Here is a 16,812-nt window from a genome sequence, read left to right on the forward strand (position 1 = left end):
TAGCGAGCATGGCATGGTATCGTTAAAACCATTGCTGTTCTGACGAAGCTTGATTTTTCTAAATACATTGATGGTATTCTACCATGTTAGGGTTAAGCTGATATCAGAAACTTAGATTGTTTTTATTTACACTTACTTACCTATACCGTTAAAAGGTTTCACGTACTTAGATAAAGGATTAGTATCCTTTAAAAGCTGCTAACAGAAGCTAGTGCTTCTGCTAGCGGCTTCGTCCGCGTTCCTGTGAGTTAAAAGTCTATGTGTTAATCCAGAACATAAATTTACTGCTGTACCAAATTTCAACTCGATCCCTTCAGTCTTTTGACGTGTTTCTTCTTATTTACATTATTAATATAGAACGTGACGTAAGTCGTAACTTCATTTTTTCGAAAACTAAAGTACGTGTCAACTAAAGAACACTGAATCGTGAAAATTCCTGTTTGACAAAGTGCTTGAAAATTTTTTATTTTTGGCTTTGAACTATCATACTATGTATGCAGAATTACTTTACCCACATCGATTGCAATACACTGCAAATGTTTCGTAGAACTCAGAGGCCTATGGGTACGGTTGCAATACTTGCAACGCGCTCTATAAGCCTAGCGACGCAACACATGGTGGAAAGTTGCACAACTTTCATACTCACCTTTATTGCACGTGTGAGCAACGATCCTATTTACTTGCATTTGCAATATAATGTAGCAAGCACTTTGAAGTTACCAGAAAGAGCAATATAAAAACTGTTTTGGTACATTAACCCATCATAATGGTGGTAGATTTATTAGTAGAAATAAGCCACTACTGATTGCTTAGTTGTGTTACAATCTTACAATATTGACTGATATTACCTAAATCTAAATGATTAAATACTTTACATAGATGGAGCTTCAGATATTCCATTGCCAGATTAGTTAAAGTCTTATTGCAGATGGAATTTTTGTGTGACTGTACTTTAATTTAAGCTCTTGTCTCTCGGTATATAAGACACAATAGAAAAACAAATTGTGTCTCGCGTAGATCTGCGTTCTGGCTTACCATGGGTTAATAGTAGTGGATATCTTTGTAATGGAAATACTACGCGATAAAGAACATCACCTTAATAGCTATTGATAAGTAAATAGTCCAATGTTAACAAGTTTAGTTTAAATAACGGTATTAATTTCTAGCATTAATTAGAATTCACTGCCATATCTGTTTACTTCGCAGTTCGCACGTAGCCGTTTCCCTGAAGTCAATTTAGCCAATTGTGGTCCTGATTGAGACAAGATCTTTGTAATTAACACTAAATTAAAATCATTAATTAAAATTAATTTCATACTTCATTGAGTACTTGATGTTTGCTAAAATATAATAATTCAATGTCAGAATCATTGTCTTCAATTATTTATTTTATTAACTTCTGCCAGCGGCTTTGTCCGCCTTCGCGTGGGGTAGTATATAAAAGTATCTTATCACCCACATCAGCTCACATACCCTGTCTGTATATCAAACATCAAAATCCGTTTAGTAGTTTCAGCGTGAACCCACTAGGTAGTAGCAGCAAGCTTGAAACTCCTTAGGTATGTCTTGAACATAAGGCCATCAGTTTGATCGTCTGAAAAAAATCGCATTAGTGAATAAGATGATGTTTGTCTATCTATGTTGGTTAATAAAAACAAAACAATCACAATTGTTTGGGTTACGATTGGAACTTGGTTTTTATACAAATCAATTAATTTTATTGATTATACATTAGGCCGAATTACTTACTTTTTTATCTCATATTTTACGGGTTCCATTATGTAATCTAAGTGATGAACAGGGAAGTACTTAAGTAACTTAGAAAAAAGATGGACTGTTTTATAAACGGCGAAAAAAAGATAAATGTGTATCTTTGCGTGTTTGTTTGTATGTTATAGTGCATCTTTATAGTGTTGTTTAATAAATATATTTTTTTTTGTTTCACGATAATTAAACATAATGATATCACGCCTTTCCCCGAAGGGGTAGGTAGATCACAGTACACTTTTTGCCAGTAAACGGACGTACATTAAATAACTCTGGGTGATTACTTACTACAGAATGATTAATAAATCTAAATAATATTTTGCCGGGAAATTTTTCATTTATACTACTTACTTTGAGATTAATCCTGTGTCACCTAACGTCCAACAAATCCTTTAAAAAATATTATTAACAGTTATAATTAGATACTTTGTAAATAAACCAACACATAGATCCGTAGTAGTAGCAATGTGAACGTTATTCAACACATACGCATTCGATTTTCTGTTACATAAAAGTTCGTTGCACTTTGTACATACCTAGCTACGCGTTTTTCCACCCAAGTAACTTGTTCATGTGAAAATAGAACGGAATGTCAAACATTTAGAAGAGCGTAGGTTCCATATTAATTGGTTAACTCTATTGGAATTAAATCGAATCTGCATCGAAGTAATCATGGAGTATTTTGTTCGTTCTTTTTCATTTATACTAATACTAGCGACCCGCCCCAACTTTGCATGGGTGCAATGGTGATATATTATGCATGTATTATACATATAAACCTTCCTCTTAAATCACTCTATCTAATAAAAAACCGCATCAAAATCCGTTGCGTAGTTTTAAATATTTGAGCATACAAAGGGACATAGGGACAGAGAAAGCGGCTTTGTTTTATATTATGTCCGGATGTCTGGAAGTACTGGTCCGATTTGAATAATTCTTTTTGTCTTGGATAGTGTATTTATCGAGGAAAGTAAGTCTTTGTATATAAATCATTACGCTACGATCAAAAGGAGCAGAGCGAGTGAAACCGCGCGGAAGATAAAATTCTGAAACGAGCAAATAGATTGGGGGACTGACATTCAGACACTTGTATTTTTAAATATAAATTTTTTCTTGAAAAAGTGCTGTGTGTTAAATTAAGTATGTCTCCTTGCTTTTGTTTGGAAAGTATTAAAAAAATATTCACTTTAAACATTCATCCAGATATGATCAAAAAGACGATATTATTATGATCCTGCACTTCTTGCATCCAACATGTTGTTGTTTGTACTATTCATAAAGGTTCACCGCTTCCTGTAAAATAATTACAATGCTATCGTACCCTTCCTCGGCTTTAGGGACCGGTAGTAAATGACTTTTCATATAAATTATTTTTACCATGACATATACAGTACAGGAATATACACCGGGTCGATTACTCATTGTCAGCTACTTTAATGGGCAAAAAATGTGTCGGACGGCGCGGAAATGCACATTTTATGTTTATATATTTACATACAAAGGTGTTAAGGCCATCGTAATTAATTGTGTAGGGTTACGCTATTATCGCTCTAATGTAGAACAAGTATAGGGGTGATTTTACCATTACACTATTAATTGTGGAGGTCTCCCCTTCTCGGTGTTGACCCGGTGAAAGTGGGCATCGCGTCCCGCAACCCTCAGGAAAAACGATGTTCATTGCCTCCTACTAAATTTGGTTTCTAATTCTCCTTCTTCCTCTTCTACTGACTACCTGAGTACTGAGAAGTTTAATTAAGATACTATCTTACTTCTTAAACAAAACTATTTTTTTTATTAATTAAAAAATACACTAAATCATTTTTGGTTACACAAACGTCTTGATTTCTAAATTTTTTTTTAAATGCCAGGTACTTAAATATATTCATTTGAAACAGGTTTAATGTTGCTTAAACTATGATAAAAATTCAATGTTTTAAAATAGATGAAAGTTAACGGTTAATTGGAGTTGTACTAAGTTATCGCGTAATTTGTATTACCTATATACTTTTTAATTAGATTTTTTTTGGTAGAAAGAAGTATTTAATTGAATTTTATACATAGGTAAACGTCATTAGTACCCTTAGTACGAGTTTGCTTTACGTTGAACGAAAACGAGAGCGCATTCGGCGCTCTGGTTTGCCGGTGCGAATGAACCAACCAATCGTTTCGTTTTGGTCCAACGTTAAGCAAACTCGTACTAAGAGTACAACAGCTTTTCTACCATTGAGGTAGACAGTCTGATAACAGGACGTCAAATGACACGATTCTGTCTTTCATGCTGCAGATTGAAGATGCATGTCACAAAATAAACTTTTATAAGTTGTAGTTAACTTAATTCTTGGGTAAAAAATTATTGAAGCACTATTTACAAAGCATCAGAAAATTCGTCCGCATCGACGTCAATAGGGAAAATGCCCAGAAGGCTGGCAGCATTACCACGTTGTATGGCAATGCTTATCCTCTGATCGAGGAACAGACCAGTCCTCTAGTCACGAGATACGTCGACCAGGCATTTGCAGATATTTTTAGTTTAGTTATAAATTATGTTGCAGAATTGATTCAAATAAAAATAATTAATTCTTCTTTGGGAGATTTGTGATGGTACATAATTGTTTGCTTGCTTAATCTAAGCACTTAAATAAATAAATAGCTATAGGCTATAGTCGAATACTAGGTGAAGGAAATAGAAAGTGGTTTAGAACATGTTTTACCTCAGTATTTATGTATTTATTACCTACAAATGTCAATGGGTCAACAACAATTGCCAATTGTTTTTCTTCAATGTTTTCTTTATTGCAAGTACCTTCGTTCTGGTAATTTGAACTTTATTTTATAGCGGATATATAAAAGGGTATTTACATTTTTGTAAATAATTGTTTTTTCCACCTAAGTGCGTAGGTAAAACGACTTTTGAAACACGTGAGAAATAAATAAAAAATGTACCGTAAAGGTGGTTTTACATACAAGATGACGAAATATTCATGTAATCGTTACTCTGTCTATGTATAATTGTTATTCTCTATTATTACACTAAAGAGTTAATCTATGTTTAACACACAGTTAGAATACGGAATCATCACCGGCAATTTTAAAATCAAATATCCCAATAATATTTCCCTCGACTTGGGAATCCGAGGGACGCGTGATTAGTAGATAATTCTTGCAAAAAAATAGGTGAATTTATCTCATGCGACTCTTGCGAAACCATTATTCCATTAAATATCTACATTAAGATTAATAAGGAAGTAAAATAAACATAATTAACAAACATAAAATTCACCACTTAATGCAGACACATTAACTTAATGGAGAGAATAATGCATAAATTAATTAGAGATTTAGAGTGCACTATAGTGCAACAAAAGCTTTAATCCTATCGTATTTTTTTCACTTCATCCACATTTACCAACGTTTTCATATCCAGGCATCGATCTTGATATTTTCAATGTCAATGTTAAAAATAATTTAGTAGGCATGAACCAGCTATTCAGGTACGGTACCCAACGAGAAAAAATAAACCTCACGTTTTTATTCGCTGTATTTCTTTGTACAGCTTTTAGCTTTTTTACTTTTTTATCAACTTTACTTACTGGGCGGTTACTGGAACTAGTCTCATACTTAAGTACGTTAAAGCACATAGGTATACTTATAATTATAGATTTTAAATGCCGAACAGTCTCTTTTAAGTTTTTAATCAAGGAATTATATCTAAAGGAAACTCAAGTTCAAGGAATCAATTAAGGATCCAGTTTTATTAAATTCTTAAAAATATATACCTAGCTAGTAGCAAAAATATACACTTAGTAAAAACAATAGATAAGTTCGATTCATTACCATTTTTAATAGTTTCAGAATATTAAAGAGCGATATATCGAGAATGTCTAAAAATGGAAATATACTACTTACTTAGTTGAATTTTTCACGTAATTTTCAAGTAATACTAGTGAACCTACAGGACATTATATTATTTTTCATCATTCTATCATTCATACATCGAATTGTGTAAACTTTAGTTTACACAATTAGATGAAATAGTGGCACATTATATTGTCAGTAATTACCTATTCATCGTATAGGGATATGAAATAGCTTAGTAACTAGATACTTAATTGTGAATTCCAAAACCGTTTTCTCAATAAACACTCGTGGATTATCCATTTTCTTAGTTCAAACATCAGCTGATATGTTTATTAAAGGGCTAAAATGCCGAAAGCTTACGTAGTTATTATGTACACAAGTATACAATTTACATAACATGTATGTACAATGTAAATTCCTAATACCGAAGTAATTGATGCTAATCATTTATTGATCTCCATTCGCAGTTTATTACCATAAGAATAGTGTTTATGTAAGCTGTTTAGGTGTTTTCTTGTTGGTCAGAAACCTTGTAGGTTGCGTGACCAGTTGTAATAACTACGAAAAGGACAATGCCTAGGTACTATAAGACTACCCAAGTAGGACCTGCGTTAATTACAAATTCATAAGGAATGTCAATGAATATCTGTTCCATTAATAATCACTATTGCGAGACAAAACATTAATTAGACAATATGGGTTATACTAAGGTAAGTGTTTGAGGAGGTTACCTACGGTACGTTCGTCGCGTCGCGGTCGCATCGTCGACGAGGCGGACTGCTCATGAGCCCTTCTCGTAGCTTGAAAGTAGTCGAGCCTCCTAGGAAAATTGCCAACGCGATGTTTTTTCGTTATATTTATAACTGTGTGTACTTAACTTATATTGTGTACAGGCTGCGCTGCAAGTTGAAAAAAGACAGTAACCTATAAAGTACTTAAAAGCACCAACAGTCTACATTTCTTTATTTACTGAGAAACTTAATAATATTGTCCTTTCTTCCACAGCCCTCCAGACATACGCTTGGGTTATATTTGCCTGCGGTCTTGTGGTGCTGCTCATCATATGTGCCTTATACATCATCACATTACGGTCAGCGGTGAAGCACTGGCGAGACCAGATCCACCATGTAGCCGTCGTCTTAAGTATTTATCCCGTGAGTATTACAACTTTTACATAACAATAACCTTGGAGAAAATAAACATTTAGGTAAATACTTATACAAAACCTTTGATCACAAAGTAATTTATTTAGGACTATTTGAAGGCAACGCAAAATTGTGGCATACTTTATTTCTGATTATAAACACCGTAGTTTATTTTCGACAATTTTCTTTAGAAAAATGTAAATTATTTTATCTGGGGGCACGGCAGTGCCCCGCCAAGTCGAGCAAAAAAAAGCGGCACGGCCGTACCATCCTTTTCTCGAAGCAATTCGGGCCTTTTTCGACCCCCTATAATTCGGTTGTGGATAAAGCAAGAAACCTGAATCTTCAGTAACTAATCCGGCATTGTATAAACACGGAATATTTAAAATTTCAGTCAATTTGAACCAGTAGTTTAAGAACGACAACTTGTTAAAGTTTCTAAATTTTGTCACTCACTGACTCACCGATCATCAAAAGTCCAAGGCACTTCTAGCAGACTTAGAAGCTTCATATTTGGAATACATATAGAGTTTAGTGTCTTAATCATGGGAAAACTTAAATATTTTGTAATTTCGGTCCAGTTTTCCAAATACACCAACTGCATCAATAACTTTGTAATCCCATATAAATATATGGGATTACAAAGTTATTTATGCAGTTGGTGGTTGGTGGTGGTTATATCAAAAAGAAAGGCTCTACAAAAAGAAGTGAGATCCCATCAAAAACATCCTGTAAAAAACCCAAGTCTCGCAGCTCAGTCTTTCTACCGTCAAAAGTTGTGAGATCCATGTAATACCAAGTCGGTTAATCTATTTAGTGTCTACTTGAAGGACCTTCTGTCTTAAGTTATTACATAAGTTATTATCATGCCAATATTAAAAATATTTAACGTTTTAAACAAATAGATCGACTTGGACATCGCATGAAAACAAAATGAATATTACAATATTATATTAGATTCTTTAGTCTCTCGCGCCTCACGCGATTGAAACTCTCGTTCCTGTTGGTCGCTGGCCCGTCGTGCTGTGTAGTGTGATGTGAATCAAATCAAGCGATGTCCAAGTCGATCTATTTGTTTAAAACGTTAAATATTTTTAATATTGGCATGATAATAACTTATGTAATAACTTAAGACAGAAGGTCCTTCAAGTAGACACTAAATAGATTAACCGACTTGGTATTACATGGATCTCACAACTTTTGACGGTAGAAAGACTGAGCTGCGAGACTTGGGTTTTTTACAGGATGTTTTTGATGGGATTACTCACTTTACGAATTAAGAGGAATTTGATCCCACATTTCTATACGCTGCGGAATGAGCAATTTACTCAGTTTTTCGAAATGAAATGGCTTTCTAGGAGTCTTTTTAAAAGACAACAAATGGTGTTTCCAGCGTACCGACGCTTATACGCATTACCGATTGCAAAAGTATTTCAGTACCCTTAGTACAAGTTTGCTTTACGTTGAACGACTTACAGTCACCGTAATTGTTTTCCATCAGGTGTAGGAACCGGAGGCTTATTTACCACCAATTGGTATAAGTAAAATAAAAGTAAACAAGCAGTAATTGCTTCAGGTAAGTACTGCATATTTCATAGAATCTGACTCATTAAAAAAAACTCGAAGTATTATATAAAATAGAGAGGTCCATTTTTGTCCAATGTCATGTGTTGTATCCACGTTTAATTGGTGACATTTCCTTAGGGCACGCAAAGGACATCAACCACTTTGTATGGCGTTTGGGCTTGAACATGAACATGAAAATATTGTACTATTTTTTACTTTATTGAGCGGCTTACAATACAAAGAAAACGTATAGATAAGAAACTTTGTATCAAATTAATAATTAAACATAATATATGAAAAAACTTCAACACTTTAAAATAAATCGTTTATTTGTGAAACTATTCATTTTCATAATGTTAACAAAACATTTTCTAGAAACTGAGCTGGTGGAGTTACATTTTCACGCCTTGCCCAACTTAAATACTATATCACAGACATGATATGAGCGCAGCAACCACTTACACTTACTTACTTAATGACTTACCACTTGTGGTGCGATCCATTGCAGTATAACTCGCTGCACTTCCACAAGATTAACATTGTGTCTTCTCCTGTGAGTGATTTCAGTTCCACAATTGACACAATATATAGATTCACTAGGCAAAATTGGAAAGTCCAAGTTTACGGGGTCTTCGTCATGTAAAACGGCTTCGTTGCCAGGGTTAACGTTTGAGCGGGTACTGAGTCTAAGAGTGAGCCGGGGTCATCGGATAGAAAATCACCAGAATCCATTTTGAATAGCACAGTCGTCAAAAATAGCCAATATCGAAATAATATTCACAATATAATACGAAAAAGAACTGTCACAAAACCGTTGTCAGTGTCACCAATAATAACAATAATCAATTACAAAACTGTTTTTATTCTTATTTAATACTAGCTTTTGCCCGCGACTTCGTTCGCGTGGAATAGTGACTTCCGGCAAATTTTTGGTTTTAACCACATAGTTCCCGATCTCGCGGAATCTCTTCAAAAATGAGATGTAGAAGATATTCCAGGGAACTCTTCAAAAATCAACATAATGAGCTCTGCGTTTGAATTTAATAGACGTATACTCACTTAGGGCATTGAAAAAATAGTTTAAAAACGGACTTAAACTAAATAAATATTATAATCTTTCCGAACTTAAGATGAAAACTAACTTAAAACTAAAGAAAGCTACGAATTACGAATTTATAACAATTAAAAAAGAAATTATATTACAACCTATCTTCTATGCTATAATAACCAAGCTTAAACTAAATAATTTAAAAGAAACGACTTAAATCTAATCTATCTAATTAATTAAGAAATTAGACTTACAATTTTATTAAAAAACTAACTACAGTAACTACTAATAATCGATATCAAACTAAACCTACGTTAAATAATTTAACCAGAAAACCAGGAAAACCCAACAAATAAACTTATTAATTGACAAATACCACGAAACCAATTTATTTAGAATTTCAATGTACAGACAGCACTTTTCTACGATTTTATTATATGTATAGATTTTTGAAATAAAAACTATCCTATGTCCTTTCTAAGGTTCTAAACTATATCTGTACCAAATTTCAACCAAATCCGTCAAATAGTGGCGGAGATTAATGGTATAAGCATAGAATAGTGTTCGACGTGATTCTTTAATTTGACATAACTTTTTTATTTATGAACTGATTGACATGAAACAAACACTAAATGTAAATTGAAGCATACCACAATATATTCGTGAAAACCGCATCTAAATCGGATAAGCCGTGTCTGAGATTAGCGCGCATAGATACACAGACAAACAGACAAACAGACAAACAGACAAACAGACAAACAGACAAACAGACAAACAGACAAACAGACAAACAGACAAACAGACAAACAGACAAACAGACAAACCGACAAACAGACAAACAGACAAAAAAAAAGTTAATTACATTTTTGGGTTCGACATCGACATAACAATAACCCCTGCTATTTCTTTTATTTTTATTTTCAATGTACAGACAGCACTTTTCTACGATTTTATTATATGTATAGATAGCTTTTGCCCGCGACTTCGTTCGCGTGGAATAGTGACTTCCGGCAAATTTTTGGTTTTAACCACATAGTTCCCGATCTCGCGGGATCTCTTCAAAAATGAGATGTGGAAGATATTCCAGGGAACACATTGAAAAAATAGTTTAAAAACGGACTTAAACTAACTTAAAACTAAAGAAAGCTACGAATTACGAATTTATAACAATTAAAAAAGAAACTATATTACAACCTATCCTCTATGCTATAATAACCAAGCTTAAACTAAATAATTTAAAAGAAACGACTTAAATCTAATCTAATTAATTTATAAATTAGACTTACAATTTTATTAAAAAAACTAACTACAGTAACTACTAATAATCGATATCAAACTAAACCTACGTTAAATAGTTTAACCAAAAAACCAGGAAAACCCAACAAATAAACTTATTAATTGACAAATACAACGAAACCAATTTAGAATATACGAAACAGCAGGACCACTACAGACAAATAATCATACGACTGATAATACACTTTTTCTACGATAGTACCGAAGCGCTCGGCCGATACCCAACCAAATGAATGTAACGAAACCATAGCGCGATCTATTTCGATCCCAACGCCATCTATCGAGGATAAAGACAACTTGGATTATTTATTTATACTCCGTTCGGGCATTTTCTTTGTACTAAAAGTTTAATTATATTGATATTATTTTTTTCATACCTTTTTGCTATTTATTTAGTTTTTTTCGATGAATTAAAACAATAACATGAACCGAAGTCGTGTAACGATCGACATAGAATTATTTATAAATAATTTATTTCTTATTTTTATTTTTTGATTTTTGAAATAAAAATATATCTATGTCCTTTCTAAGGTTCTAAACTATATCTGTACCAAATTTCAACCAAATCCGTCAAATGGTATAAGCATAGAATGTTCGACGTGATTCTTTAATTTGACATAACTTTTTTATTTATGAACCGATTGACATGAAACAAACACTAAATGTAAATTTAAGCATCCCACAATATATTCGTGAAAACCGCATCCAACTCGGATCAGCCGTTTCTGAGTTTGCGCGCACAGACAAACAGACAAACAGACAAACAGACAAACAGACAAACAGACAAACAGACAAACAGACAAACAGACATACAGACAAACAGACAAAAAAAAAGTTAATTACATTTTTGGGTTCGACATCGACATAACAATAACCCCTGCTATTTTTTTTATTTTTATTTTCAATGTACAGACAGCACTTTTCTACGATTTTATTATATGTATAGATTATTTATATTTACACTCCCGAATAGAAATCAAAATTCATTAAATATTATTATTAAATTATTTGTGAACTTCTCTTTTTCTCAATACAGCTGTTCAAAACTCTAGCCCATTTTGGTTGATGTCCTTTGATTAGTTTTTATGAGTCAAGCGAATGGTTTCCGCACGAATGGCAATGCACGGAAATATAAACGTAACCACCCTTGGTCGAGGTTACAAGGTTTGGGGGGAAAGCAACCACAAGGGGGTGACCTTGAACACTACCATTATAACAACATCAACACTCGTTGGGGCTCTATTATGTAATTACGGCGGGCAGGCAGAGGGGTGTTAAATGTGGAACCCACTTAACGTCTGTTATGTTGACGTGGGTGAGCTATAGTCATGCACGGGGTGTTATAATTTTAGACTTTAAGAGTTTGTTACATAAGATTCCAATCCAATATCCAATATTTTTTGTATTGCTACGAAGGAGCGGGGTTCCCTAATATAGGCATTATTGTTCTAAAAGGGAACTCCAATCTCAAACATAGTTAAAACTTTCCTTGATTTTCAATCAATTATTTTTCATTTTTCAATAGTATTCGAAGGACGAGGTAGAGTCTACTACAAATTGCTATGTATTCGATATTTTAAATAAACTACGTTTCATTATGGTGATACCGAAAATAGTAGCAAGTCATCGCTACCAATTTTATTTTATCTAATTCAACAGCAGGTTCTTTTTGTCCAAAATGAGTACGAAATAACCTGTGACGTGTTTTCTGAGTGCTTGTTCAACCGTGACAATTTTAAGTAGTTCGTAGTAATAGGTTTATTCCGGCGATCAAAAATTTATTAACAAAAAGAACCAGTAGCTAAATAGGACAGAAGGTATAACAATTCTTTAAGTGTAAGAGCCATGCTTCCGCATGAATGTTCCGGCTCGACCGGAGTGATACCACGGCCTCATAGAAAACCAACGTGAAACAACGCTTGCATTGTGTGAGTTACTGGAGGCCCAATTACCCCTCTTCCTAATCTTCCCAATTCCCGATTCTCCAACAACCCTTAAATTCCTAACCCCCAAAAGGCCGGCAACGCACTTGTAACGCCTCTGGTGTTTCGGGTGTCCATGGGCGGCGGCGATTGCTTACCATCAGGTGATTCGTCTACTCGTTTACCGGCTTATACTATAAAAAAATCTATTGTTACAAATAACTCAATTCCAGTACTGTACTGGTACTGGTACTGTTTGAGTTCCTTTAATAAGAGATCCGACTTAACTGGCACTTATTCTTCATTGGCCCAATGACGTGTTAACTTAGTACTAGGCAGTATCAAGTAACCAACCACTTTCCGTAATTAATTGGTTGGTAGCCAATCATTAAACTGATAAGGTTTCTATCGAACCCTAAGTAAAGTGTTCTTTGACAGAGTTTGCTGAACAAACATGTCAATTTATCAGCTTTTAGTGTGAAAGGTTGAAGACACAAAGAAAGGTGTGTTATGTATTAAGCAAACATTTATCTTTCTATCTAAATATATAGATGTCTTTGTTATTAGTTGCTTTTTCTAATAGAACCTAAGTTGTTTTTAATCTAACTTTGAATGACGATAATACACCACATATACATCTTTACATTATTGTGTTTATTTTCTTACTTTTTGGTAACTGATGTTTTACCAATCTTACGGTGCGTTACCTAATACTTGAACACTCCCTAATCTCTTTAATACAGGTCGAGTTACATCTCAATATCAATGGTAATAAAATAAAATGTATATATGTACATAGATTGGAATTTTCTTCGGGCTATATTGTTGTTACAGTGATTGCATATTTAGTGCCTGGAGCTAGAAACCTTCTGGGAAATGCATGAATCAATGAGATTTTTGTTGGTTTTAGAATGTTGATTTAAGTAGACAAACTTAGATATATGGTCAAACTGCTCTCTTTATTTGATTACCTACCTAAGTTTGTCTGGTCTTTCGGAATGCAATCATGTTTATTTGAGTGCAGTCAGCTATGTGAAGTCATCTTCTAAATATATTTAATTGTTTTATAAATAAAGCTATAAATATCCTTTATTTTGTGTAATTCTCAACCTTGCGACAATAAATGTGTGAAGCTATTCAAGCCAAGTACTTGACCGCAAAAGTTTTGAACTTGTAAGCAGTTATTGCAATTTTAAACCAGATTCAAAATATAGGTACAAGGTTGAATTACTTTTACGGAGACATATTGATGAGAAAGAAAAATGTTTAATAATTAATGATCAAAATAATTAATGATTTTATGATTATTCAAAATATTAGCGTAAGCGCACTTCCTACTTCTACCCTTCGAGCCGGATCCCCGGTAAACCCGCTAGGTAGTCCGCAGCTCCGGGTGACTTGTAGCTAGATACGCTGTGGACCGTGGACCACCCGTACCCACTTGCAGGTTGATACTGTATCTGATACGTTACATGCTACACGGCTAAGTGAGTACCCAGCTTAAGATGTAGAAGAGTCCATTCGCTATATTCTAGCCATTCTAGACTCCGTTTCAAGTCACTTCTAAGTTCCTTGTATGTATCTAGATAAAAGATAATGCCATTATTTTCATAATTATGTCACGTAATCAATTCTCATGGCTAAAAAAGACGAGGATTTTATTTCCTCATTTAAACAAAAAAGTATCTATTAAAAATACGCAAGACATTTATTTATGTGTAATGTGTATACCGTATCGCTATTGTAATAAAACTATTTAATTATTTACATGTATTACAAAACAGATAACGTAATATACTCACTTGTTACAAACAATAACTCTATTTAATAAGACACAAACAGGAATATTAATAGATATATTATTATAGTAATAAAAATAATATATCTAGGTAATTAAGTTATGATTAAAATGTACTTAGCTAAGAAATAAACGTGAATGTGTTTGTTCAAACAAACAGTCTCATTTTACATCACATTAAAGAAATAGATTGATTTAATTTTTATGTATACCTAACTGACTGTAGTTCAAAGTCAAAGGCACAATTATTTATTTCAAATAGACCGGGAGGCCACTTTTGAACGTCAAAGCAAATATTATAATACTGTAAAAATGTCTGTCTTTCGGTCACTCCTCTAGTGAAGCCATTTGCTCGTTCCAAAGTCCTATGGAGAAGACACTCCATAGGTTACTGGGTAATGCATCAGATTTCCATAGAAAAAAATACAATCGATTTTCAACTTCATCCTCAAAAATATTGTCAAACATCATCATGATTCAGCAAATATATAGTTAAATCTTAAAATCTACTATAGCTATCTATACTAAACCATGTTAATAGATCCTTGTGGTAAGTAGGGTACAATTGGTTCGCGGCACCGTCCACCGCACCGCTGTGGGTCATTGTTGCGTAGGCGCTTTCGTAATCAACTGGCGACGAATGCCGATCTCTGATGGCCGTCATCGCGAAATTTGACTTCTTTAATAACGGCTTTACATTGATTCTTGTATTCATTGTGGTAGATATGAAATATGAATTAGTAATGTACAGTCAGACAAGTTATTTAGTATGGAGGTAAGAAAATAAGGATCGACTTAATAAAGAGATAACCAGAATGGATTAAAATATAGGTAGCAGTATATCTCACCGCCGTACTCAGAGTCATTTAATAGTTACGTAAGCCAATTTTAAGAATAGGGTAGATGACTAATTTTTATTTTAATGTCCGTCTTGTAGATTATTTTAAAATATTAGACACGTATTTTTTATTCTCTTACGATAACAAATACTTTCGAAGATATATCGATTTGAAATATCGCGTGACGTTTTATACTCTATAGTGACGTAGTTAGCTCCCACTCCTAAACTTTGATTCGTGTTATCTAAGTATTGTTATCTTATATGACAAAATAAAAAAATACGTATCTAATATTTTTTCATTACCTAACTGACGGACTAATTAGATTTTTAATTTTCATACCCCGTCATCATCCCTATTGTTTTCGATACAAAATCGTAACTAAGTAATAGTGTAAGTAATCAGTCTCTGAGTACGGCACTAAAAGTAAAAAAAAAAACAAAATACGGGGCATGTATCTTTATATTGTTGAGTTGCATAGTGAAATGAAGACGAAATTGCATTGCGTTATAATTGGTAATTGTTAAAATCTGGGCTAACGGTAGTTTGGTTTATGACACATAATTATTATGTTGTGCATAAAGTTGGAATGAGCCACTAGCATCACTGCCTGACAGACTGACGGACAATTCGATTTGACATTTCAAAGTGCCTAATTAAGGATTAATTTTAAGATAAACGCTTTGACTCTGACTTGTCGATAGGATCACCATATATCTTTATATATATAATTCTTCTGTAAGTGTGTATGTCACTGAACTTCTCTTAAACGACTGGACTGATTTTGATGAAATTTTTTGTGTGTGTTCAAGGGGATCTGAGAATGGTTTAGATTCACAATTTTGTCCGCTGGACAATGTTTTTTTAATTAATTTTTAATTTATTAGTAGTTGTTGATTTTGGAATGTTTTACATCGGATCCGACGGACGGCGCTACCATCGCAGTGTCAAATATTAATGACATTAGATATTGTCATAACATTTGAATAATAATTTTCATCAAAAAGGTCCAGGATGAAAAAGTTTTAAATTTTCAAATTAACGTGTAGACAGGACAACGTCTGTCGGGTCCGCTAGTCTATTATAAAGTTAATAAAGTACAGCTAGGATATTCTGTAACTGTCAATTTGAACTTTCAAAGTGAATTCGAAAGCATTCTCGCCCGTCATTGGTCTAGTTTTTTCTCACAGCCAATGACATATAAATATGATAAATATTGATATATGATAATGATAAATATTGAGGTAATCCCCATGTCATATATGCCTAATATACAATACTTTACTTAACCCAATCTTTAGTATTTGTTTTCGATACAAAATCTTTACTAAAGAATAGTTTAAGTAATCATTAAATGTCTTTGAGTGCGGTAATTAGTGTTTTTCGGTATAACCTGATGAATGATGTAGTTTCTTGTACCTGGAAAACTCTTTGGGAAAAATAAACAACCAAATATGATTATGCCTGTTAAATTTTAAGTAATTTTGTACTGTAATAATAAAATCTTTGATTTATTAACGGATGAGATCGTTACAAAACGATTATCTCAACAATTAAATTAAAATTAAAATCT

At 33.4% G+C, this 16,812-nt stretch overlaps 1 protein-coding gene across 1 annotated transcript in view; it reads left to right on the top strand.

Moving 5' to 3' along the window:
• LOC126910761 (organic solute transporter alpha-like protein) overlaps positions 1 to 16,812 on the top strand; it is a 35,427-nt gene that overhangs the window by 7,773 nt on the left and 10,842 nt on the right. Inside the window, exon 2 of the mRNA XM_050694357.1 lies at positions 6,631 to 6,779. Coding sequence (XP_050550314.1) covers positions 6,631 to 6,779 — 149 coding nt within the window. The remainder of the gene's footprint in view (positions 1 to 6,630; positions 6,780 to 16,812) is intronic.

The sequence above is a fragment of the Spodoptera frugiperda genome, chromosome 6 (assembly GCF_023101765.2).
Source record: "Spodoptera frugiperda isolate SF20-4 chromosome 6, AGI-APGP_CSIRO_Sfru_2.0, whole genome shotgun sequence".
Lineage (NCBI taxonomy): Eukaryota > Metazoa > Arthropoda > Insecta > Lepidoptera > Noctuidae > Spodoptera > Spodoptera frugiperda.